Source organism: Tachypleus tridentatus, chromosome 10 (genome assembly GCF_004210375.1).
Source record: "Tachypleus tridentatus isolate NWPU-2018 chromosome 10, ASM421037v1, whole genome shotgun sequence".
Taxonomy (NCBI): Eukaryota; Metazoa; Arthropoda; class Merostomata; order Xiphosura; family Limulidae; genus Tachypleus; species Tachypleus tridentatus.
This window is the reverse complement of record NC_134834.1, coordinates 22,106,885-22,134,881: the sequence shown is the minus strand read 5'-3', so window position 1 is coordinate 22,134,881 and position 27,997 is coordinate 22,106,885. Positions and strand designations below refer to the sequence as shown.

General features: G+C 31.7%; 2 protein-coding genes across 3 annotated transcripts; one reads left to right on the top strand and one right to left on the bottom strand.

Moving 5' to 3' along the window:
- Positions 1-92: 92 nt before the first annotated feature.
- Positions 93-19,130, bottom strand: Hel25E (ATP-dependent RNA helicase 25E). 2 transcript variants are annotated; one of them, XM_076460271.1, is made up of 11 exons: positions 18,986-19,130; positions 14,776-15,016; positions 13,500-13,627; positions 12,030-12,306; positions 8,911-9,029; positions 4,729-4,860; positions 4,109-4,218; positions 3,554-3,681; positions 3,493-3,509; positions 2,072-2,219; positions 93-386 (listed from the first exon to the last, which is right to left on the bottom strand). In XM_076460271.1, the coding sequence occupies exons 2-11, from the start codon at positions 14,972-14,974 to the stop codon at positions 373-375; spliced, it is 1,272 nt and encodes a 423-aa protein (XP_076316386.1). In that variant the 5' UTR covers positions 14,975-15,016; positions 18,986-19,130; the 3' UTR covers positions 93-372. The 2 variants fall into 2 exon arrangements, with proteins under 2 accessions (XP_076316386.1, XP_076316385.1); XM_076460270.1 differs by lacking the exons at positions 93-386; positions 2,072-2,219; positions 3,493-3,509; positions 18,986-19,130 and adding an exon at positions 18,678-18,815 and having other exon boundaries at positions 3,517-3,681.
- A 2,820-nt stretch (positions 19,131-21,950) lies between these two features.
- On the top strand, positions 21,951-27,783 carry LOC143228026 (bublin coiled-coil protein-like). Its single transcript, XM_076459370.1, has 2 exons — positions 21,951-22,377; positions 27,134-27,783. The coding sequence occupies exons 1-2, from the start codon at positions 22,257-22,259 to the stop codon at positions 27,310-27,312; spliced, it is 300 nt and encodes a 99-aa protein (XP_076315485.1). The 5' UTR covers positions 21,951-22,256; the 3' UTR covers positions 27,313-27,783.
- Positions 27,784-27,997: the final 214 nt, after the last annotated feature.

Genomic DNA, 27,997 nt, shown 5'->3' with positions numbered 1-27,997 from the left:
AATCCAACAGCTTCTATCAGTACACTCACTCCTTTACCTGTTCAAGTAGGAACGATGTGTGTCGGTGACAAACCATTTCCACAAAACACTAGTTTTTATGTAGATTCAATAGAATCTAGTTTATTTGACATAACTTAAGACTTCTACAATAAACAAATCCAAGTTAACATACACAACTTTAAATGGACATTAATGATTTATACACAATTTACAAAAAACAAAGTATATATGACACACAGACAACAGTTATTAAAATTCTAAGCAAACTTCCTTTTTCTTACGGAATAAAATTGTCAATGAAAAAAAATTAAAACACTTCCGGGTGCATAGCACGAATGTTGTATAAAATGTCCATTTTCTTGACCAACGGACTTATCGTCCTTCAACTGTAAGGAGAACAAATACTTCTGTTAATAGGTTTTCAAACTTACAGAATGGTATCAAAAGAACTTACAAAACTAAGTTTGCACATTACAAGAACACGAATGTAGAAAATATGTAATAATGGAAATTACTATGATAAAAACAATAATGACCATGCAAGGTTACAGTCCACACGACTACAGAAAGTTGTTCTAATAAATTAATCGTAATATTTGTTGCTGCAAGTAGATTTGAATTTCACGTGTTCCACACCTTCTTAAAAGTTTAGGACTTTAGTAAATTACAATAAATAAATAAATAAACCTGTGTTATCTAATAGCATTTAATAAATAAATAAACCTGTGTTATCTAATAGCATTTAATAAATAAATAAACCTGTGTGTTATCTAATAGCATTTAATAAATAAATAAACCTGTGTTATCTAATAGCATTTAATAAATAAATAAACCTGTGTGTTATCTAATAGCATTTAATAAATTAATAAACCTGTGTGTTATCTAATAGCATTTAATAAATTAATAAACCTGTGTTATCTAATAGCATTTAATAAATAAATAAACCTGTGTTATCTAATAGCATTTAATAAATAAATATCCTGTGTTATCTAATAGCATTTAATAAATAAATAAACCTGTGTTATCTAATAGTATTTAATAAATAAACCTGTGTGTTATCTAATAGCATTTAATAAATAAATAAACCTGTGTGTTATCTAATAGTATTTAATAAATAAATAAACCTGTGTGTTATCTAATAGTATTTAATAAATAAACCTGTGTTATCTAATAGTATTTAATAAATAAACCTGTGTTATCTAACAGTATTTAATCTTGTCTAAAATATGAACACTTGATAACATTACACTACACATTCCTTGACTGTATAAACTTCAACACAAGGTCACAAACCAGTAGTTTCCAACTTAAGGGGAGGTGCACCCCTCATTACAAGGATATTCCAGACCTGATTTCCATGGAACAAGTTTTCACTTTGGTTCACATACCTGATGTAGGTATAATACAAGGGAGGGGGCAGATACATACAGTGTACACGTGGTGGAGTTCGTGTCAAGATGACTAGGGATTGATACCATAAATGTGAGAATATATCGTTACCAAAACGGTCCTTTTCACGTTCCTTAAGGTAAGAATGTATTCTTTACACTGCACTGAAAAACTAGACATTAATTTGACAAATACACAAACCATCTAACTTACCCCAGTGATTACTCAAGAACAATAGTGTTTCTGTTTTTGAATTTCACACAAAGCTACATGAGAGCTATCTGTGCTAGCTGTCCCTAATTTAGTGTAAGATTAGAGGGAAGGCAGTGAGTCATCACCACCCAATGCCAACTCTTGAGATACTCTTACTAACAAAGAGTAGGACTGACCATCACATTATAATACCCCCATGGCTAAAAGGGTGAGCATGTTTGGTGTAACGGAGATTTTAACCTGCGACCTTCAGATTACGAGCTAAGCACCTTAACCACCTGGTCATGTCAATGAAGAAAGTGAACGTTTATGGAAATTCACTATACAAACACCATAAAGATTGGTTAATGGATCTTTTTGGCCTGTTTCAAATGCTGCAAGTTATGCTTCACTATAAAACACACAACGTACTTTAATAGTTAAGAAAGGATTAGCTTTATTTTTACTTAGTAAAAACAAGCCAACTTACTGTAAGAAGAAATATCAATTTCATCTGGTAGTACAGATATGTTCACGTCAAATCTGTCTTGTACATCATTTAATATCTTGGCATCTTCTTCATCAGAAACAAAGGTAATGGCCAAACCTTTTGTACCAAATCTTCCAGCACGTGCAACCTTAAAAATGATAAACCAAGTTACTACAGACAACTACTAAGCTAGTGAGATGGCACTGGTGAATCATGCCAGTCCCTAACTCAAATTCATTTAATATTGAGAACAAAACTTACAGGAGGAAGTGTTGATACAATTTTTTGGTTACTAATTATTATTTGTACTAGATATCACTTCACTTCCTTTGTTATGACTGCTATATACATGCACTTCCAGAAGTATTGAGTAGGGATGTGTTTGTAGTAGTGGTGGTTGAGATTCCATCTGGAGACTATGCAAATGGAAGGCTGGCATTTTATCTCGATGGCATTAGAAGTTCGATCAACTAACTTATCTGAATGCTCCGAGGAATGATATCCAGTCTTTACTAACTTATAGACAAGTTAACCAAGAGTGTAATTAGTTAACACTCCGGGACAACACGGGATCCATTAGTCCAACCCCAGTGGTTCCACACTCTTAAACTAAATCCAGAAAGCCCTTAAAGTCAGCTCTTATCATTCATAGTTGAACGTTTTCTAAAACATTTAAATTTACCGTCTCTACAACATCTGAAGACAACATATTGCAAATTCCAACCACTCTGTTACAAAAATAAAACTGTCTTAGCTGAAGATACCTTCAGCTTTCTTCAGTGTGGTTCACATCCCATTATTCTAACCCGTGTTCATCTTCACTAAAGTTATAAGGTACTTCACACAGATACATCAATATTAAAAAGTTGTATGTTCAGGATGTTTTAATGCTCAGATAGACAATACATAATTTTACAATTCACAGTAGAAAATAACTCCCATTTCCAGACATGACTGACAAGACATACACTATGGGACTTTAAGAAAACCTTGTGTCAGAATCTCAGTGGTTTATTAACTTGTGAAATTTCCTGAAGTGAAGATGCAGAAGTTTCAGTCTTTCAGCACATACTTGTGTACAACTATTGGATAAGTTCTTCACTCCTCATTTAGAAAAAAATTACTGTGGATTCAAAATCCTTTGTTGACTGCAAATACCAACAATTTGCCTTTGAGAGAAAAAACAATTTATAGAAATTAACTGATTACATCCTAAAAACAAAGCATATATTACGGTGCTTCACATTTCATTCAACCCACAGCTGCTACATTACTTGGGAACTATTAACATTGGAAGCTAGGACATCACGAGGCATAATTAAATAGTACATGAAAGAACCATTATAGTACACTAATGGCTAGTTGTAAGACAAAAAGTTATTTATCCAATAATATGAATCTTTAATTTCACATACACTTACTCTGTGAAGGTACTGATTAACTACAATGTTTCATAAAACAAACTGATAAAAGTTATTTATCCAGAGTTCTCTGGCATATCGTAGTTAAAAACAATGTTCACGCGTTCTATGTCCATCCCACGGCCAAACAAATTAGTTGCAACCAAAATTCTTTTGTGGAAATCTTTAAACTGCTGATATCTGGACAATCTGTAATAAATGTATAAAACTTGTGAAACTATCTGTAAATACACAAGGAAAACTAAACAGCACCGAGCTTCATACACAATGTAATACACTGTCAAAACTTTATAGTCCTTTAAATACATGTGAACAGAAAAACTAACATAATACAGTCAACAAATGTTTGTCTAATGTTGCTGGTATATTCTATTTTTTTTTTTTACACACTTATCCAACCTTGATTCTACTGAACCAAGAGCTGTAACAAACTTACAACAGATGGTTTTACAATAGAAACCTTTGTTATAGTGAATGTTATAAACAGTACCCTGCATGCAAGTGAAGATGTACGTCAACAATTTTTTTTTTTCCCCACACCACCATCCCATAAATACTTATATTTACCAGATCACCATCTGGTATCACATCACCATTCATCAAGTGTCAGCATTACCTCTCTTCCTGGGTCATAGCCCTGTGTATAGCAATAGCAGGAAAATTTTGTTCAACCAACAACTGGGCCAGGGCCATACACCTCTGAACTGATCTGACAAAAATCACCACCTGAGGAGAGAAAGTATTGAAGTATTATACATTTTTCCAATAAGAAAGTCAAAGATAATTCTACTGAACTCAAATCACTGCCTTGTTTACAGCTCTAAGAAATGTAATGTGCAACACATCAACCATATAAAATTAACTCTTAACCTAATTTGTAAAATTCCTGTATAGACAAATAACATTCCCTACAGAGAACTAAAATACATTTTATTTCTAAACATGCATTCTGAGTAGACAGAACTCGGACATAAATTAAAGATATATATTCAAGTTGCATGACAAAGCCACATGTATGGGTTATTTTATTAAAACAGCTGCAGTTATAAAGCAAAAACAATTTAAAACATAGAAGTTTTGAGCCAGGCATAGAAGTTCGACACCATCTGCGCCTTGACACAAAGATAATTATGATTAATATTCCTTAAACCATGCAGTTTAGCAAAAACAAAAGAAGTTACATTAATCAAATTTGAATAAAAATTCCCTTTCACAAATTATTTAAAAATACTTTACCTGGTTGAACTCGAGCACGTCCAGCAACTCAAATAGTTTACGATTTTTTTCGTTGTCTTTCAATTTAACATAGTGTTGTTGGAGACCGTGGAGTGTCAGTTTTGCTTCATCATCAACATAAACTTCCATTGGCTGTATAAAAACATGTCATAAACAACAGGGAAAAAATATCACAGAATACTCGGGACGACTCGCACGTGATCTAAGCTACTGCCGATACTTCCTCTATGTTTACAGGAAGTCAAAAAATAAACTAAGTCTGTTCCCCACCCACCCACAAAAAGTTGAACTTGAAATACTTCCATAACTTAACATTTACAAAATAAATAATTTCTTAAAATCCCAATTAGTGATTACTTTCTAGTGTTATAGTTTTATTACAAATCAAACAGCACTAGTGAGTTTTCTTAGTTTGTAATACCCAATACACCATCCATCTACAACACTGGTTTCCAAGTTGTGGATTGTGGCAACTTGCCAGGTGTGTAAAAAGTTTCGACAGATGAAGAATTATCAAAAATATAACAGACTAAATGAATACTGCATATGATAAGAAGTTTTATACAAATTAAGGTGAGTCAGAATGTTATTAGTGATAAAGGAAAGCAGTGATGAAGAGAAACATTAAGTTTAAACTAAGATTGTAAACAAAGATGTACCTTTCTTAAAACTAATTATTCTAAGATGGCCAGACAATCGAATATGCAAAGTGCATATTTAAATAACAATATACACTACTTGTAAAACTAGTTCTACAAATTATGGGATACTAATTCCCAAATGGCCACATTAGGTGCCTTTAACAACCAGATTTTGCCAATTAATGAAATTTGACAAATTAATCAATGGGCTTTTTTTCTCAATAACAATCAATTAATCAGTTATTCCCAGGAGACCTGAACAGTTCAAATAATCAAAGCATAATAACTGGAAACATCAACTGATACTGCTTAACAACAAATTAATCAAATATGATTATGGCCATATTTCAACCACCCTGATATTAGAAATAATTATAACAGTAACAATGAAAACACTAATTTTAATTAGTTGATTATTTCTGTGCCAATTGATAAAATTACCCAACTCTACTAACTACTGCTTTCTTTAATGTAGGTTTACTTGTATACATTATTACAGACATTACAGGACCTGTTATGCAACCACAAATTCAAACTGCTAAAACTTTTTAAATTAGTAAAGCTACCTCTTAAGGACATTTCTACAAGTCAACCTGTTGATCATTAGATAAACATTCAGAACCTGCCAGAGGTGAGAACCCACAATGGTATAAACTAACAAGCCATCAAGCTGCATGTGGGTCTTTCTTACTAAGCCAAATAACTAAGTGCACCATCAGATGCAAGAGATTACCAAGAATTATTTACTGTTCATGACTTACTGGCACCCTAACTGTACCAATAATAAGTCAAATAACTAAGTGCACCATCAGATGCAAGAGATTACCAAGAATTATTTACTGTTCATGACTTACTGGCACCCTAACTGTACCAATAATAAGTCAAATAACTAAGTGCACCATCAGATGCAAGAGAGTACCAAGAATTATTTACTGTTCATCACTTACTAGCACCCTAACTGTACCAATAATAAGCCAAATAACTAAGTGCACCATCAGATGTAAGAGATTACCAAGAATTATTTACTGTTCATGACTTACTAGCACCCTAACTGAACCAATAAGCCAAATAACTAAGTGCACCATCAGATGCAAGAGATTACCAAGAATTGTTTACTTATTCATAATTTACTGGCACCCTAACTGTACCAATAAATTACTATACAAATAACACTAGTTGTGTGATCTTTCCTATAAAAGTATGAACCAAGGTTTGTAAAACCAACAAATAACATGATCGTAATATGAATGTTAATGCTGGAGGAAACTAATCATTTGTTTAACCTCCCTTTTAATGATTCAGAAAATCATTTCATTTTTCTAAACTAACAAGTTCACTAACTCTTTGAAAGTTATATAAAAGGCAGTCAGTTCCAAGTAATACAATTTACACATGTGGCAATACAATTTTAATAAATACAAGTTGGTAGAATACCTTTCAAATTACAATTGCGATAACAAAATCTAATTTAGAGGATCATTTTATTAAACCAAACTAGGTGACAAACTATTATTCACATTTTGGAAAAAACGGAATAAAAATTATTTAATAATATTTAGTATAATATGAGAAGTCTCCTAATTAAACAACTTTAGTAGCATGCGTTAAAAACAAAATCCAATCATAACTTTTTATGTATACAACCAGAAAAGCCCAAGGTTTGTTCTTACAATAAATTCAAATGTTAGACTTACAGTAAGGCAATAATTACACACTAATTTTAACTTTCTTAAAACTATAGGGTCTCTGATGTACCAGTACCAGTTAGCTTTCTCAAATACTACAAATATGTCTACATTATTTAGTTCACTGGTCATCTTGACCACACACAAGTGCTAACAATCCAATTCACATCAGTTGTCACTATTTTTCACATATCTACATTTGCTGTCTTGATTACTTGCTTCCAAGAACTAAAACAGTCCAAGAAGCACTTTGCATGTGAGAAAATAAAAGTTAATATTTGAAAATAAAACTTCAATTATAATTTTATTTCAGAAGACTAATTTTTCATGTGATTTTAAATTTTCCTTAAGCACAAGAAATGTTTCAACATTAAACACTGATGCTCTTGTCCTGACTGAGACATTACACTATTTGTAAATGTTCTAAAGTGTATTCTACCAACTATTTTTTTTCTTATTGAAATGCACAAGTTAATCTATAACCATGTAACTACCTACTGTATAAACATCTAACCATATACATGGAATTTTTCTAAATCTAAGTTGGACAAGAGAAAGTTTAGTTTTAATATTAATACACCCAAATATATTTAATTAGAACTTATATTACTGTAAGTGATGGTACAAACAAAAGTTAAATTAAAATGTAAAAAGCCCTGAGAGATGAAGACGGTCGAGCAACCTAATCAATGGTGTCCTTGTTGTTCCAGAGTGGACTTCTATGACCAACAGCTGCAGCGTATTCTGTGGTCACCGGATGCATCACCTGCTGAGACGATGAGTGTCCACAAGGACCACAGTAAATAACTCTGCACTTCAGAAGTGATGACAGAACAAGAATTTCACTCAACGGACCCCATCTCACAAGAACCCCATGATGAAGAAGAGTTAAAATTGTCCAGTCCTTTCACAAAACTATTGACGAAACCCACGCAGATCTTGTTCACCCAACAGCATCATCTTCTTCAACACAATTCACATTAATCAGACTACGCCTGCCCCGCAAGATATCAGCCAAACTGCTCTGTGCCATTTTTAAAACCTTATACTGACTCAAAAAAGGTAGTCAAACAGATAACACATGAATGGACAGCTAACTCATACTAAACTGACCAAGTTAAATGCCACCTCAACAAGCACAAGCCCTCAAGATGCAGATGGTTTCACTAAGTTACACGAGAAACAACCCGTAAACAAACTTACTCCACAAGCACTACTGAATTACAGATAAGCACCAAACTGAATAAACACAAGAAACTATACTTTGACTGACCACATAAGATTAGATCTGAATTCTTGTACAAAAGACTGTTGAAAACCACCAGTGTAACAATAACAACATCAGCTACCACTTACATACACATACTGACCACTAACTAGTATTTCTGCAAACACATATTAAAAAATAGCTGGAAACCACAAGACCAATAAAACAATCTGTATTTTCAATCTCAAACCATCTTTTCCATAAATTCTGTATGCCAGAAGGAATATTACACAAACAAACAATTATTTCGGCTTCAGAAAAAGACAGCAAAGAACCAACATTAAGGTGATTAAACGATGACCAAATATAACTAAAAATTAGTTTGGAAATAAGAGCACACAAAAAGAACCATAAACACTATCGACTCCTTAGAACCGAGTTGTTATAAACAGCAGGTTGTTTTGTGTAGGGTTCTCTATGTTAACATCAACTACTCTTCATTGCAAACAACTGCAGTCAAGGAACAGTTGAACTGGAACACCAGGTTTCATGAACACCACTAACAGATGTAACAAATATTTCAGCCTAAATCCATTTGGTGATATAAAGTCCCCATCAGCAAAGTAATAAGATATATGAGGGTAATTACATCTTGCATAAACTTCTTGCACACCGGACGTATCTCTTTGCTTAAGGTAGCACTGAACATCATCACTTGCTTGTCGTGTGGAGTACTTCGAAATATTTCCTGGACATCTCGTCTCATGTCTGGAAAACAATATTCATTCTTAAAACACTGAAATCCAAAAATGAAATTACAAAACTATAATATACCATCATGAGATATATCAGAGAAAAAACACAGTAAAACTTACTTTTCCTTTATGATAAAAAAAAAAGTGAAACACTCCATCTCTGATGTAATTAAGAAATTACGTTTTCTTTTCAATTAATGTTATGATAATGTAAACCGTGTGGTCATTTTGAATGCATCACAAAATTCTACTAATAAATCCAATTATACTTCAACAATTTTTCTTTTTACCACAATTAAATTCTAACATTATATAATATTTAGTTGGTTTATTTTGCAAGTAAAAATTTATAAAGAATGCAAAACTGTAATTTTTGTTGTCTGAAATAGATATTACACTTTTTTTTTACTGGCTTCTAGTTATATTCCTCCCTATATTTTTCAGTGATTACGTTAATTTTATGTTCCTGCACCTGCTATTTCTCCAACTAAGATTGTACTGATTTAATTAATGCTTATGATACTATTATGGGGTTCTTGTTATCTTTTAAAAGTATTATTTAAATCTAATAAAAATCAGAAAATGGAATTACTTAAGTTAACATTGTAGTCTAAAATACGGCAGCACCATTCTAAACATTAAGCAAATACTTTTCAAAAAGTGTTGAAATTGGCGTATGATGTATAATAAATACCCACATTAATATAAAACACTAATTTAATTAGATATATGAGTGCTGACTATGAATGTTATCTCAGACTTAAATGTCAATGAAATGAACAGCCTCAATTATTTACTTCAACAGTAAAAAACATGAAAGCAACGACAAAAATAAATCAAAATCAGCTACACCAGTGGTTCCCAACCTTTTTTATGCCCCGCACCCCTAAAAAATTTTAATATGTTCTTGCACCCCTTACAGTAATTATTTATTTAAGAATAAAGATGAAGTTGGCCAAAACAAATTTTTATGATTAGTTTTTAATGATATATAAACAAACACGAAACATTTCGAAAAGAAAAATATTACAACAAACTAAAAGTTGCATAAACCATACATGGCCTACAAAAAAATAAATTTTCATCCATGCATGAAATAAAATTTCTTTGAATTTGAAATGTTCATAAGCCAATTTAAATTTAATGACTCTTTTGTTCCTGTTTATTTCTTACGAGTTTTTCAAAGCGTGGCACTTTGCTGCTGATAGCAATCTGCAAGTCTGCCTGTGCATCCAAGCGTTTACGTTTCGTGTGTTGTTTATAGTTGTACATTAAGATTTCAGTCTGCACCGGTGACGATAGAAATTATATAGTTTATCGTAAGAAGGTAAAAAGCTACATCTGTAACAAAAAAAAATATGAAATAAAAATCGAATATAATTTTTAAATATATAGGACAGTATCCTTAATATAAACAAAAAACAAATGTTATCTTGCACCCCCTGGAACACTATCTGGCACCCCTGGTTGGGAATCACTGAGTTACACAGTTGAACATTTTTATGGTTTCTGATGTTCTTTTCAAATCTGATAATATTCTGTCCAATTATGTTTACACAAAACCTGCAGGAACATTTCTGAGTGTATTGCCACAAAGTAAATACAGTAAACAAGACCTGTGAAGGAAAACTGCAAACCCTTTGTATGTTGAATATATTGTTTATTGTATTTAAACTTGCATACAATTTTCTTAGTGAAAACAAACTACAAATATTAAATGTACTGACTAAAAATTCTGTCAGCATAACATTATGCTCGACAATGGTAAGCATGAGAAAGATTTGAAAGTTGAGGTTAGTGGTCACCACAAAATCTTTGTCACTCACGTTATATTTGTGATTTATGATAGGAATTGTATGATTTAACTAGCAAATTAAAGTGATAAAAGAAATAAATTAATGGACATTTAACATATTACAGCCGACTAGTTTTATTTTATCAAGTCAAATGTTTTGATGTAAAATGCAAAAAAGACAAAATTTGTTCTTTTCAAAACAGCATTGTATAACAAAATACGAGAAATTTGATGGATTCTTAGAGACAGAAATGGTATTTATATTCACAGTAAAGCTACCAAGGCAGGTTGCTGTGCCTGAACCATACATCATAGACAGCAGCTATTCAACTGCATCCTAATACCAACTCCTAAGGATTTACTGTCTCTCAATGTTCAATGTGGGAATATTTTTAATGTAGCATGGATTCAAATCCAGCTGTCCAGTTCTGAAATCCACAAATCTATCCCTCGTTACATTGAACCTACAAATTTTACACCGTGAGTTTTAAAAGTCATACTTTCAGCACCCCTTCAATTTGGAAAAAGTTAAGTAAACCTACAAAAATAATTAAATAGAAAAAAAATATTATAAACATCAAAAGTTTTCTCGACTTAAAAGAACTTACCCTGAAAATAAGCTATTTCACTACTAACACAGCATGTAATTAGATTTAGAGATGAACAATTTGAATCATATGGTGAAGATCAAATATCAATAAATCTTTACTTCTGAACTTATAAATCTTTTATTCATAAGACAAGTATTTCAGGTAGAAGTTAATAACCAATACCTGTTTCTCACAGCTCATTAGATAGGCTAGAAATTGCTGAAAATTACAGATTTACTGTACAGAACTCAAACCTACTCAATATTTTCACAAATCAGTTTCTCCTGCCATATTTAAAAACTTGCTTTCTATTGTATTTGTGAAATAAAATAAAACCCAATAAAAATTTTTGAATTGTGGTCGAATAGTTAACAAAAAGTGTATCCAATGATACAATCAACACAGTTTGGTCACCGAGATTCCACTGGTATACATTCTATAGTTAGATCATTATATTAGTTATATTATTCATTAAGATGTCTTAGTTTTGATATTCGTAAGAAACTCGATTTTATCAAAACATTAATAATTACAATGAGTTAAAATTAAATTTGACTTAATAAACAAACCATTGCTAACTATACATGAACCAACATCTTCAGTCCCACTGACCACTACTGTATCTTACCCAGTTGTTCCAGCATCTTGTCACACTCGTCCAAGATGAAGTGCTTCACTTGTCTCAGGTTCAACTTTTTGTTACGCACCAGGGCTAAAATGCGACCAGGAGTTCCGACAACTATGTGGGGACAGTTGGTCTTGAGGACCTTCTCATCATTGGCAATGTTCATACCTCCAAAGAAAACACCTACTTTGATGGTTGGCATGTACTTAGAAAATCGCTCGTATTCTTTAGAAATCTGAAAAGCCAGTTCTCTGGTGTGACACATTACAATTACAGAAACCTGAAAGGTGTAAATGTGAAGTTTTGTTACTATGGCACAAATAGAAAATACAATAAAATTGTTCATCCTAAACTTCTGAAGAACAGTAAGAGCTTTATCCAACATGAACACTTATTAAATTTTTTAACAAAATCATTGTGTTGCTATATTAAGAGTAAAATGACAAGTTATCCAACTAGTTTTGGTAACAGTTGTCATCATGATGGTAACTAAAACTAATTGGCTGTAATTATTAATATATGTTTTTAAATATTTTAACCTTAAACAGAAAGTTACTGATACTTCTTTGGGTAGTTTTACTTCAATATTTATCATACTTATAATAATAGCATTCTTGCAGTATTAGTATGTGGTAAGAAATATCACCAAAAACTTATAAAATTATTCAATATACATCTTTATACCTATAGTGTTGGCCATATGTATAAGACACCTAATTAATTCAAAATATAATACAAAAAGTGGAACTTAACTGGAAATGGCATATGGGAACAACTGCTTCTTTCTCAAGTAACTTTGCAATTATTTAAAACTATTCCCATAAGAAATCAGTAACTTATCACATAAATTATGCAGCAAGATTTAAAAATTACATTACTGCTTAATTTACAAAAAAATCTTTAAGTTTATATAGGAATAATTAATGTTTTAGGTACAAAACAGCATTATTCATTGGTTATTCTCTTTTCAAATAAAGTAATCACAACTTATGTCCAACATAATCATGGTTACCTTGTAGTTTGGGGGACCTATCTACACCAAATAAATACATCACCACATTAAAGTAAAAACCCACAAATGAGTGTCAGTCCACCCACTAAAATAGAAAGAGAATATGTGCAACTACCATTATTGGGGAGAGAGAAAGAGAGATTCAGTTTCATTGTTAGTAATGAATGTACTTGCAAAGAATATGACAGTTTTTAAAACTGCACACACATAATGATACCCATATACTACTGCATCCCTATATCTTTTTCCAACACTAAATTTAAAAAAAAAACAAAAAACCAATAATAATTTTAACTGAAATTATTGGTTGGGGCCAAGTTGGAGATCACCGCCAGTTTAACCCACACTTTTTCACCAGCCTCCACATTGACAAAATACAATACAAGGTACAAACAATCATTAAATGCACCACAATAAAACATATTTCACAAATTTAAGTTCTATGAATACATTAATCTTACTTGGTTGTCCACAGGATCCAACTGCTGAAGTGTGGCCAGTACAAAAACAGCAGTCTTTCCCATACCAGACTTGGCTTGACATAAAATATCCATTCCTAATATTGCTTGTGGAATACACTCATGTTGAACTGGAAATATAAAATCAAACCCACTTTATTACTTAGAGTAACTATTTGGGCTAAATATTCAAATTTCTCAGTGAAACTAAATGTATATAAACCAAAGTTCAACTAGAAAATATCAATATACATCTTGCCTAACAAGACAATGCAAAACTAGAGGCACTATACAACAATGATCATATCTGGCTCTCGAAAAATACGAAAATGTATCCACACATCATAATCAGATGGGCCATTTCAGTGGAACAATGAAAAATATTCTCCATGTCCACACTTCCAATCAAAATCCCAATTATTTTGACTAATTTATAGAAAAGTGAAAAATCAGTTCCTATATTAAAGGATAGGGGTTTTTAAAGAATTCCGAGACCTTGACCCTGCAAAAACAAATCGCTTCTAATGTATTAGGTTGAGGAATAATTTGTGAGCGATTTTAAATAATTTCATTCAAGCATTACATGCAAGACTATACAATACTTCAATGCATGAACACATTACACCCAAAACATTTATTATGATACTTTATTTCATGTATTACCTAGGTATATAGTATGCATTGTTTTAAACGAAATTGCAAGAAATTAAATGCGAAAAGCAGATGGTGTCGAAAATGCTCGATTTTGTCCACTTGACATTCCATTTAATGAGCTGAAAATGAAAGCAAAAATTAAAGACATGAAAACAAAACACACCATCTATTAGAGCAAAAATTATCTACCAAATGACATGAAATATTTTATGAAAAGCGTTTATTTATGAATATATTTGTTTAACTTGAAAAAACGCTCACAAATTATTCCTCAACCCAATATTTCAGGACTGCTGGTATGGGTATTAAAACTTTTACTAATAAAGCAGAGAACAATGTTTTGACCTTAGGTCATCACCAGAGGTTTAACCTGAAGGTGACCTACAAAGGTCAAAACATTGTTCTCTGCTTTATTAATAAAAGTGTTAATACCCATACCAGCTATCCCGAGATACATTTTTACTTCAAGTGGGTTTCTCGTCATGACAAATCATTTCTAAGTTGGATCGTAGTCTAAATGTATGGAAACTTGCACCTAAATTCATTCAGCCATTTTTGAGAAATCTCGAAATGTTGAAATACAGAGATTAAAATGGGAAAAAATATTTTAAGAAAAACAATTTACCTTCTGAAGGATGCTCAAATCCACAATCTACAATAGCTCTTAAAAGTTCAGGTTTCAATAAGAAATCTCTAAACCCTGAGCTGTGGATGGATACGTAACCACCAGTTGGTTTCTTTGTTTCTGCTACTATTTCATTGGTCGTTTGTTCCTGTTCATCTTCCTCTTCGTAATCCAATAGCTCAGTGTCATTTTCAGCCATGATGCTAATTTATCAGGTTTGAAGCAAAGAAAACCAGCTTATCTGGAACCATAAAAATAATTTAGGAAAATATTTACCATTTGTTTCAAGTAACAGGAAAATATGTCTGTTACACATTTTCTACAAAGAGATACCAAACCTTAATTGTTGTAATACTGCTTTGTAACAAACCTTTTCTACAGACAATTTGAAGGAATTGGTACCAATCACAAACATGCATTTATACCAAGTTTTGTCTACCATTACAAAACACCTAAAAAACTAACTTAGCAAAACTAGCAGAGAAATTTTAATAGCAAAATCTGTGGATTTTTTTAAAGTTTGCATACAATTCAGTCAGGTGTTTTGACAAAACTATTTAACTTGTATACTTTTATCTTCAATTCAACTTGGTTAAAACAATCCGAGCTTTCACGTAAACGAAAATGTTCAGACATTTCATAACATGGCATAGATATTTTCTTATTAATAAAAGTTGGTACTTGTATTTTGCACACATTTTACAATTTGTTATTAAAATACACAAAATATATTAGTTGTAAATGAACATTCAGACTTTTCTTTTTCACTTAGTGCATTTTCAGAAAATTGAGTCTATGCTTGAAAACCTACAAGAGAAACTTTACAGTGCCTACTACACTTTTATGCCAAGTAATGCATAATGTCTAAAGATTGAACTAAAAAATATCTGGTGACTACCTTTTATCTACACATTAGGCACTATTTTCCATATTAGTGTAAACAGCTGAATTTACTGAAAACTAAATGTATTCAAATCATGATTTATCTCAAAGTATTGCTTTAATTTGGACTTGTTTCCTAACATCCATTAAATGTTATTTGAACCAGTGATATCCCAAAATGTTATAATACTCAAATTTATTATGCTGAGCTTAAGGTCAGCCAACTTTGTAGACTTGTTAATTTACACAACATATACTTTGTTCACCCTATTGTCTCTCAAACCAATTGCTCTAGAAACTTCTATAGTAACACACTACAGTAATAAACATTTTCCAGAAAGCTCCACATACTGTAAAATAGGGGGAAGCTGCATTTTGCACAACTTGTGTTTGTGTTTTCTTATAGCAAAGCTACATCTGGCTATCTGCTAAGCCCACCGAGGGGAATCAAACCCCTGATTTTAGTGTTGTAAATCCGTAAACGTACCCCTGTACAAGCGGGGACACATAACTTATGTTTTCTAGAAAACTGTGTAATTAGTTCATGCTGGTCTCAGTTAATTAGCACTAACAACCTCTTACACACGGAATTTTTTTTTTAGAGACTAGATTTAAATTTTAACGCTTGTTCTCAGAAATGAAAATACAAGACCAGTCTTAAAAAATCAAAAGATAAAAGTAGAACTTTTTTATTCTTAAGCCTAGGTTATTTTATACACCTAAACAGAACATGCGTTTTGGAATTACTGAATAATAACCAAATTACTTTTAATAAGTACATGGAGAGGAAAGTGCCACTTCCATGCTAACAAAGTTTAATGTGTGTGTATTTAAGTGGTTTTTCTGGAATACTCTGCTGAAAGTCACTGGACAATGCTCTTATAAAAAGTTAACAGGAAAACAAAACATACGAGCCTTAAATTAAAATATTAAACAAACAGAAAGTTAACTTGATTAGTAATATTGGCGAGAGAAGTCCAACCAGTAGTTTTAATAAAAAGTAATATCAACATTCTGTAACATTTTACTATGTAATAAACTGTATAAATCATGTGGCTTTAGTAAAAAAATTGATGTTATATGGTGTCACACACCGCAAATGTTTGTTTTTACAAACTGATTTTAATTCTGCTTACCACAAAACATTTCCATGCACTAAGCTTCAAAAGAAATAACAGCACCTAAGCTGATGGTAATTCAACATTCTCAATTTTATTAGATTTAATTAGTGGTTCAAAGTGATTAGCATACTTTCATTCTAAGAACATGCATTACACTTCTGTGTACAGAGAATGATGACGTATTACTTAGACCAAGAGTTGGCAAACATCCTTTCATTACAGTACATGCAAAGTTTTGTAACTATACTATCATTTGGACATGTTCAGTATAGATGGCACTTCAATCAAAACACAAACAAAATTTTGGAATAGTGGATAAGTCACTCAAATGAATCAAGCAACGTTCTGTTACTAATAGCAATAACAACAGAATTATGGGCCTATTTACATGCACCAATTACAACTTATAAAAGATAATTTTGTCTCTACACAATGAACCAGTTAGCCCTCACTTGTACCATTATGTGCAGTTTTGGTCTCCATATAAAAAAAGAATACTTTTGTATTAAAAACTATTCAAAGGATGATTCTAGAACCAACATAAAGGAACACCTATACCTATATTAATTAGTAACCTAACATCTAACAGCAACGCCCCCTACAACATCATCTTTAAGACATGGCCAGCAATGAGCCATTGCTAACTCTTTTTGATCTGAAGGTGACCTAGAAAATTCAAAGCATTGTTCTGTACTTTAAAGTTTTAATACCCATAGCAGATGTCTTTACAACAAAACTTTAAGATTTAGAAAAGAGAACATAAGGACAAGTTATGACAACCATGTATTTTGTGTGAATAAATTATGGAATCAATTGCCTTTAACAGTAATGAGGGTCAGCACATATTACAAGTTCAAAAGGGAGTCAGCAAGTTCCTGAAAACTAATTTTTCCAGTTTTTTTTTTAGTTGGTATGCAAGGACAGCCTTGACCTTGAAAAACCAAATAGTCCTTTGTTTGAAAGGTCCATAGGTTAAGATATGTTTTTCATGTTAACAGCACAGGTCACATCCATTCTGGAATTTGTACTTCATTGTCTAAAGCTGGTCAGTTTTTAAAGATTCACTAGGGTACCAACAACTTCAGGCCTTACCTCCCTTCAGACTTTCATATTAATATCATCTCATGAATGATCTTAGTTTTGACTGGCTCACAAAATAATTGTTGGAAGTTAAGGACAAAGCTAAATAATGGGCTACCTGTATTCTGCCCACTAGGTGCAACAAAACCCATTTTCTAGCATTTTAAGTTCACAGACAATGCCACTGGGTCCTCACAAAGGAATTTACCAACATTGGATTGCCTTAACTGCACTTTCTTTTCTGCCTCTTTGCTGATCAAACTTTATTTTGCAAAATTTACTTATTTCAGTCAGCTATGAAATGTGAGGGTAGGGTATACTATCAGGTGGAGGTTCTAGTATTTGCTTAGTTATTTTTGATGGGCTATATACTAGTATTAGTAGTAAAGAATGGTGGCATTACATTGATTAAAAAACAAATAATGAGCTTTGAATCTGATAATGATAAACTTAGGAAATTAATACGAAAAGCAAGTAAACATTTAAAGTTTGATAACATTATTATGATGCATGACTTCTAGAACTGTGAAACTAGTATATTCCGTTACCTTGTTTGCTTTTTAATTTCTACTACACCAATAAGAAGTGACACAAATATAATTTATTATCAGAAAAACGAGTAATTTCAAAACGTTTTAATAAAAATAAGATTTAAAAAACCCTACAACTAGAACGTTTTTTCTTCAGTTTTAGCCTCGGAGACAGTATGACGTATATATAAAAAATTCCAAAAATTGTACGGGTAGTTTTAATATTATCACTATTATTATACATGGTATGATTTTAATAGAAAATGGTAATAAATCCATGAATTTCTACCTAATGCTCTGGCATGTTTTCCAAATAAGCGATGAAATACGTTAAGAATCTTCATTATTCTTAAACAAGACACCGCCACTAATTCATTTCTTACCACACCTTAACATTATTTCATAGTAATTTGTTCATCAAGAGTTAAGCCTAACACGGACACACAATTACATTATAAAAGTTTAACACTGAAAATCGTTGATAAGAAAAATAAACCTACTAACTAAAACTAACAAAACATACTTCCCTAACTGAATAAGTATTCATATAAATAAATACAAATCTACAAAGATCAAAACTGATTTACTTTGACCTACCTTCAACAGATTTGACACAAACAATACACAATCAACAATGGCTAAAAGAGAATAACGTAATAACCCTCGAGACCAGTTATTGGCTGAAAAAAAATTAGAAAATAAAAAATAAAATTACATCAAAATTAATATATTCAGTAGACGAGAAATATATGTGTCATTTGTCCAACGGTATTATTAAATATATGCATCATGATATTAACATTTTAAAAAATCAATTTGGAAAAATATTAACTTATTATATTATTAATAACTACAAACAAACAGACCATTATACAATTCCTAACTGTCTCGAGTCGATTTTGTGAGATCATCGACTTACAAATAAAATTTATTGAGACAAAATTAAAAAAAAAAACATCATATAAATAATTAATAACACTTAAACTAGGAGACAAGTAATACTAAAGGAGGTTAAGCTTGATGTGTTTGAGATGAGGAAAAATCCACATCCTCTCCCTCTACAATGAGAAATAGAAGAGTGTAATATAACACTTATACAGTACTTCAAATGTTAAGGGCCTGGCATGGTCAGGTGGTTTAAGACGTTCGACTCCTAATCTGAGGGTAGTGGGTTCTGAATTTCCGTCACACCAAACATGCTTGCCCTTTCAGCCGTGGGTGCGTTATAATGTAACGGTCAATTCCACTATTCGTTGGTAAAAGAGTAGCCCAAGAGTTGGCGGTGGGTGGTAATGACTAGCTGCCTTCCTTCTCGTCTTACACTGCTAAATTAGGGATGGCTAGCGCAGATAACCCTCGTGTAGTTTTTCGCGAAATTTAAAAAACAAGCAGCAAGTACAATGTTAAACAGCGGTTATGAGAAGTTAGCATGAGTGAATCACCCGCTTGTGAGGGTGTCCAAAGTGCACTATTTTCATCAAAGGTTGCCAACAGTTTCAAATGAGCTTTTAGCCCCTACAGTATCAATAGAGGTGACTCCTTTACAGAAAAACTGTCGACCAGGTCGACCTGTAATAAACCATGAAAAGTGAAAGTTTATAGCAATATTAACAACTTTAGGCTAAGAACCTAATAGACCACAGCAGTGTCTTGCATTGATATAAATGTTTCTGAAGTAGTTCTTGTAGTATTATAATAGTTATTTTGAATTCATTCTTTGTTGTGAATATGTGCAGGTTTTATTTAACATGCAGTCAAGAAAACTGGCTTTGCTTGAAATTACCTTTATTTCTTTACTGTTTCCGAAGTTGTTAATGCCTACTGTCGTTCTTGGAGAACATTTTTAATGCAATTTTGTGTAAGTATGTCAACTTAATGCTCTACCTCAAACTGCTGTTTGGATGATATCAAGTGGTTATGATTCAACACTTATGTTATAAGAATGATTAGTCACGTGATAGTATATGTTGCATTGATTAATTATGATTAGTTTGGTGTAAAATATCATTAAATACAGAACTTAACTGTCAGTCCAGTAATCTGGTTAAAGCAATGGCTAAACATACGTAAACTGCAAGTGTATATGCTGTATTTAGGCTTATAGTATATAATAAACACTGTTCTTTTTTACAATTTGTGTCTAGTCTTATTTCTTAAGTCTCCAAGTGGAACAAGTGGTAAATATACAGATTTATAATGTTAAAATCAATGGTTCGGTTCCCTTCAGTGGACACAACAGATACCCTGATGTGGCTCTGCCATAAGATACACACCTATCCCTCAAGTTTTACTCCCCATCACACCAAACATGCTCGCCATTTCAGCTGTGGGGTCAATCCCACTACTTGTTGGTAAAAGAGTAGTCCAAGAATTGGCGGTGAGTCAATTGCCTTCCCTCTAGTCTCACACTGCTAAATTAGAGAAGGCTAGCGCAGGTAGCCCTCGTATAGCTTTGCACGAAATTCAAAAAACACAAACAAAGAAAACAAACTTAATTTTTACACCAAATAACTTAGTAAGAGATTTAGTAATACACCATAACTAATATATTGAGTGAATCTTTTGTTACTTAGATCAACCCAATATGTTTCTAAAATTAACTGATTTTATCTGAATATATCATATCACTGATGGAAAATATTATTATTCACCTTACATAGCGTATTCTTCTATGCAGTCAGCTTTTCCAGGATAAAATGCACATGACACGAAAACGGGGAACGACCCAGAACATTAGATATCTAGACTGAAAAGAATTTAACCGTATTCTATAAGCAACATTCTATTGCCAAAAGTATATACACACATGACTCGAAGCGTTCATTTCCAAAAACTTTAAAATTGTAGGTGAACATGAAACACTCAACTTACTAAATTGAAAAATAACAACAACAAAAAAACGAAAATATTTTGTATATTACAAAAGTTCCTAAATCACATTTTTCTGAGGTCAAAACTTAAATCATAGTTGTCTGGAGATTAACAACACAGTAAAATAACATGAAACATATTGATATTTGTTAGGTACTTTAGACAATGTTAAATATAAAAAATTACAATTTATGCTCGTTATATATGAATATATACAATTTTTAGATACAAATATACAAATACTGTCGAAGACAGAAGTTTGCCAATTTAATAAGGTGTTTGTTTGTTTTGAATTTCGCGCAAAGCTACTCAAGAGCTATCTGCGCTAGCCGTCCCTAATTTAGCAGTGTAAGACTAGAGGGAAGGCAGCTAGTCATCGCCATCCACCGCCAACTCTTGGGCTACTCTTTTACCAACGAATAGTGGGATTGATCGTTCCGTTATAATGCCCCCACAGCTGAAAGAGCGAGCATATTTGGTGCGACGGGGATTTAATAAAGATGTAACGGATATATTTTTATTTTTTAATAAAGGTCTTTACATTTTAAAGCTTGTCTGAAAAATCGTGATTTTCAGAAACAGATTACATAATTTTTTGAAATCTACAGTTTGTTTCTGGAAAAGGAAGAAATAGCAAAAAACATATTACACAGTTTATTGTTAAGCGTAAAACTATACAGAGGGTGATCTATGTTGTGCTGAACATGATGATTGAAACCTGTTTTTATAAGCGTTATTTAACCTTTCAAACTTGCCCATAAGATAACGAAAGATATAGTTATGTGTTATGGGAAGCTGATATACTATACCAGTCATAGTATACAATAGTTCTGTGATCTATGGGTACACTGATTATTGTTATTTCAGAAGTTTGTTGATGAAGGAAACATTTCAAACCAAAAATATCCAATATAATTTTTTCTTTGATATTTATTGCTTGTTTAAGATAAAAGAAAATAAACGTTTTAACCACCGATACTTAAAGAACTAAGGTATCATGGCGGGAAGCGATGATAAATTTCCTTGTAATGATTCTGGACCATCTAATCAGAATGGAACATCAAATTCATCAGGAAGTGAAACAAACGAAGATATGATACATGAAGAAAGCAATATAAGTATGTGATTGTTAATGTTATACTGATAGCACTTTTTAATTTTAGCAAGCAGTAAAACTAAAAGCTCAAGTCGTGTGAATCATCAGGTGTAATAACACAGGCACAAGTTCACTTGCGTGAAGTTTATCACATGACTGTAGTAATTTTCCAAATTAATTTTGACTTGATGATTTAGCTCAACAGGCTTTTGATAGTAAGTGATGCATTATTATAAAATGAATAATAGTAATATTTAACAATACATTAATCACTTCATTTTTCTAATACTAATGTCTTGACTTGTAGTTGTAGTAAAGTTTATACCTAGAATATGAATTTTACGATTTGAAGTTGGAACAGCCCTTTTTTAACCATTGTCATATAATTATTAAGTTTATTAACTTAATACTTATATATTTACAACCAACTGTAACAATATCATTTATAACAGAACATTGAAGTATCTTGCATCAACAATCCTTTATATTTTATAAACACTGTTTTCCCTTTAGGTTTTGTTAACCTTGAATGTCGTGTAATTCAGGACAGTGCTTCCAATGTTTGTTTTATATTTTACTTCAGTGATAGATACTAACACCGGTAATAAACTTTCATAAAGGCCAAAATATGAAATATATGAGATTTACAAATTAAGTTCATTTTCTACCTAATGTGATGTAACTTAAAGTTAATTGAATATTTTGCCCTATTAAACCTTAAAAGTTCTCTATTTGATTTGCTACCAGACAATAAAATTACAGTTCAAGGTGGTACAACTATTGGCTGATGATAAAATGTCTGATCCATTTATTTAACATAAAGTTCTGGGACGCTATGGAACCCATTGCTTCATGCTTTAAACTAAATAAAATTAAAAAATAAAAATGCCTTAAAGCCAGTTCTTATCATTTATATAACTATCAAGCTTTTCTTAAACTCACTGAAATTTGGCCCAGCATAGCCAGGTGGTTAAGGCACTTACTTGACTAGTAATCTAAGGGTTGCGGGTTCGAATCCCCATCACAACAAACATACTTGCCCTTTCAGCCATGGGGGCATTATAATGTGACGGTAATCCCACTATTTCTTTGTAAAAGAGTAGCACAAAAGTTGGCGGTGGGTGGTGATGACTAGCTGCCTTCCCTCTAATGTTACATTGCTGAATTAGGGACGGCTGGTACACACAGCCGTTGGGTAGCTTTGCACAAAATTCAAAAAACAAACAAACATTTAAATTTACTGCCTCTACAACATTTGAAGGCAACCCATTAAAGGCCAACCACCCTGTTAGAAAAATAAAACTGTCTTAACTGAAGATGACACCTACCTTGTCAATATTTATACATGGGTATCTTAGCCCAACTATTCTCATTGTTAAATATGAAAAAAAGATTATACATCAGTATTGTCAGTTCCCTTTAAAATCAGAGTTCCTCTAACTCTGTCTCTTTTTGTCAAGAGAAAACAATTTGAGAGATTTCAATCTCTCCTCATATGACAATCCTTGCATTCCAGGCACCATTGTAGTAACCCTTCTCTGAATCCATTCCAACAATTTAATGTCTTTCCTTAGATAAGGACTATAAGACTGAATACAATACTCTAAAAGTGGTTTAACCAGCGACCTGTACAATGAAATTATAACCTCTTCAGACTTATATTCAGTACTTCTGTAGATACAACTTATTTGCACTAACAACAGCACACTGCTTGGATGGCTTTAGACATTGGTTGATTATTACACCAAGATCCATTTCTTTCATAACATTATTAAGGCTGTTCCTATCCAAATTATAATTCAAGTGATTATAAACCATGTGCATTATCTTGCATTTATTATAATTAAAACTCATCTGCTGTTTATTTTCTCAACATGATAAATGATCTGAATATTTTGTAAAGTAAGAGAGTTCCCTCCACAGAGAGATTAACTGAAAAATGGTAATCGTTACTATGGTAATCATGAACTCAACACCAACCCAGTGTTAATTATTTTGTCTATGAGTGTATTGTTTTAATTGGGTATGAGCTTGCATCAGGCATAAATAAAGATGAGACAGCTCAGCTGAATGATAAGGAAAAATGGTATGCAAAATAAACATTATAATAATTTACAAAAATGTAAAGTTGCTATTGTAAGGTTTGGTATGGCCAGATGGTTAGGGTCCTTGACTCATAATCTGAGAGTCATGGGTTCTAATCCCTTCCAGCTGGAGGTTATAATGTTGAGGACAATCCTATTATTATTCATTGGTAAAAGAGTAGCCCAAGAGTTGGTGATGACTAGTTGCTTTCCCTCTAGTCTTACACTGCTAAATTAGGGACGGCTAGTTACAGATAACTCTTGTGTAACTTTGAGTGAAATTTAAAAACAAACAAACAAACAAATACTACTGTAAATTAGTTTATTGTCCTGTACAAAAATGAGTTGCATGCTAAGGTGAAGAGTTGTTTATTTGCAGTTTTGATAGATTTTGATTAAGTAATTGACTGTTTGTCACGAGTTGCTGTCTTATAAATTAACAGTTGATGCTGTGGGTTACAAAACAGTAAGCATATCAGAGAGTAATGCAGTAGAATAATTTGGACAAGAGTAATTGAGTGGAACTTGCCAATAATTGTAGGTATTGTTATAGGGGGCGCTTGAAGCAAAAACAACAAAATTAATTTACTTTATAGGTACTTTTCAAAAAATGATAGTGTAATTATTTTGTGGATCTACCTAGATGGGTTTTGAAGTAAACCAAAATACCAAAATTTATTTATTTATTTTATCTTTCTTTTATTATTATTTTATTATTTACTTTTTATTTCTGGCCTAACTTTTCCTTGATGTGACTTTTCCAAATTTGGGCACCAAATATTTTGTGCTCAAACGAGGTAACCACTCCAAACTTTAACCTGTTTATCTCCTATATGTCACAAGATAAAATACATGCACTTTTAAAGGAAATATTGTTTAAAATCACCAGAAAGACCAACTCGGTAATTTTATTGTAATGTTGATCATTTGATTAATCCATTTTATGAATTCATTATTGGAGTGAACAAAACTTTGAAGGTTTTGGTTTTTGTAAATTGGTGTTACAAAAATTAACTCTTATATGCTAATAGCATAGTTATGTTAGGATACAGTTGTATGCTCAAAATATCAAAGATATTTTGTACAATATTTTAGTTTAAATAATTGTAGGCAAGTCAAAAATAGAAATAATATTAAAAGCAGTAAAAATTATGCTTTAATGGAAAGTAAATACAGACATTCTAAACATAAGTTCTTAAGTAACACATAATGAAAAACTGATCAAATCTTAGCTCTTTTGACAGTTTCATCTCTCAGAATCATTAGGATGTACTTGATTGTGATTTACCAACCTTTTAATATTAAATGTTTTACAATATCTTAATTATTTAAATACTTGAATTCTAAAGTAATACAACAAAAAATGTTACAACATAGTTACTTGTTACAGTAACAGTATGTTGCATGATATGTAACATTATATGAAAACTCCATGGCATACACAGATTAATAACACAACTTGCATAACTGTTTATGTATGAAGATATTTATAACAAAAGTAAATACAGAATAAGGCTACTTGCCTGACTTACCACTACCTGAAAAACATAGTTTTACATCTGACCTGACAAATGTGTTGGTTAACCCAACCTCACATAAGTTCAGTCTTCAATATGGATCCTGGATGGTTCCTCTTGCATACTGTACATAATACATTAAATATACTATCACATCATATGATTTAAGCATTTCTTCAGTAAGATTCATAATATCATATTTTATGATCAAACAGCACTCTAAAAACAGTCTATTAACTTGACAAGTGTATTTATATAGAATGCAAAGTCAAGTGCAATTTCCAGTCATCATGTGATGAAGGTAATTGAATAATTTATCTTCTATGAACACAAAAGATTACAAACAAATTTTCAAACCTTCTTCCAATATTCATATCGGTTGCTTATACTGTGTAGCACCACAGCTGTCACCGGGCAAGTTATAGAGACTTGTATTTATTAACTAAACTAATTATAAGGTAAGTGGTTTAGCAAACAATTTTGAACCTATTTTTAACAAAGCCAAGACTTAGTGTTTTACAGATTTTGAAGATGATGAAAGGGTACAAATAACTGCATGAATTTGGATGGAAGTAAAAAACAACAACTTTTTATTTAACTGTCACTGAGAATGTATAAAAATACTGATTACAGTCTGATGTACTGTATAATATAACAAGTATTTATTAAACCTTAAAAATGATTTTCTTCTACTTGGGCAAAGAATTTTTTTCTAATTTGTTGGCAGTTTTAGATGAAAGTGAGAAATTTCACTGAGATTCAGGAATTATTCTTGTACTTTTCAAAGTTGATCTGCTAATGATAACGTATTTTTCTGTGTAAAAGAGAAAAATTATTTCTAGGCTTCCAGGGTTTATATGTAAGTGTTCAGTGTTGTTCGAGAATTTGGGTAGAATAAGAAAAACAAAATTCTTTAATTGCTTAACTAATTTAAACAGATGAATAATTTAAACTTCAATTCATCTTTATTTAAAAAGGACAAAGAATAAGCGAACACAACGACGACCGAAGAAGGTCGAAACGTTGTTCGCTCCTGTACATAAAAAATTTTCTGAAACAATATCAGCCATTTTACATATATAAGTTATGTTCTGTCTTGTAGTTTATGGTTAAAGGTATATCTTTGCATTTAAATAAATTGTAAGAGAATATTTTGACTTTATTACATTTATTCTAGGTTATGAAGTGCTGAATGAAACTTTGGACCAGATAAACAGCCACTTGGATTTTTTGGAACGCCAGAATGACACCCTGAATTCACAACTTAGGGAACTGTTAGAATCAAACCGTCAAGCTCGTGCGGAATTGCAAAAACTTCCAGATAAAGAAACTTCTATGACAGAAAACACTTCATAAGGATGAAGTTCTTTGACACTTAATTATTGTAGTGAAGTTTAAGTTAATAAGTAGTAGAAATATACCATGTTATTAATTTATAATTCCAATTTTCACTAGTAAAATACTTAAACTGTGATATAAGTCTCTGTTTCAAAAAATAACATTTGAAAATTATTCAAGACAAATAAGAGCTACTTGTTACGTTTAACAACTGTAACGTAGTATGTGACTTACTTGAGGGTATATAGGAATTTTTTTAATGTTTGTAAAAACTGGTCAGATAAATATTTTAATCACCGTATGACGTTGTCAGTCTAGCTGTGTAAATGTAATTTGTTTAATTATAACTTGGGGTCTGTCAGTTTCCATGCTTATGGTATTACTCAAAATGTATATGGATATATTAATATCTTCTATGTAAGTGTGTGCATGTGTATATAAATATATATATGTATAAAACAAAATGTTAATAAATGTAGATATGTGTGACAGCAGATTGTTATTTTTGTATCAAATTAAAGCAAAAATTAATTATTGTGTCAATGTTCATAATAATCATGAATTAATTTAGTGATGAAATCCATACAAAATAATTACTTCTTTACTGAGATAATTTCAGGTGACATTCCAATACACAATTAAAAACATTGATAATGTTGATACATAAAAAGTAAAACACCTGTTATTAAGTGCCAGTAATATA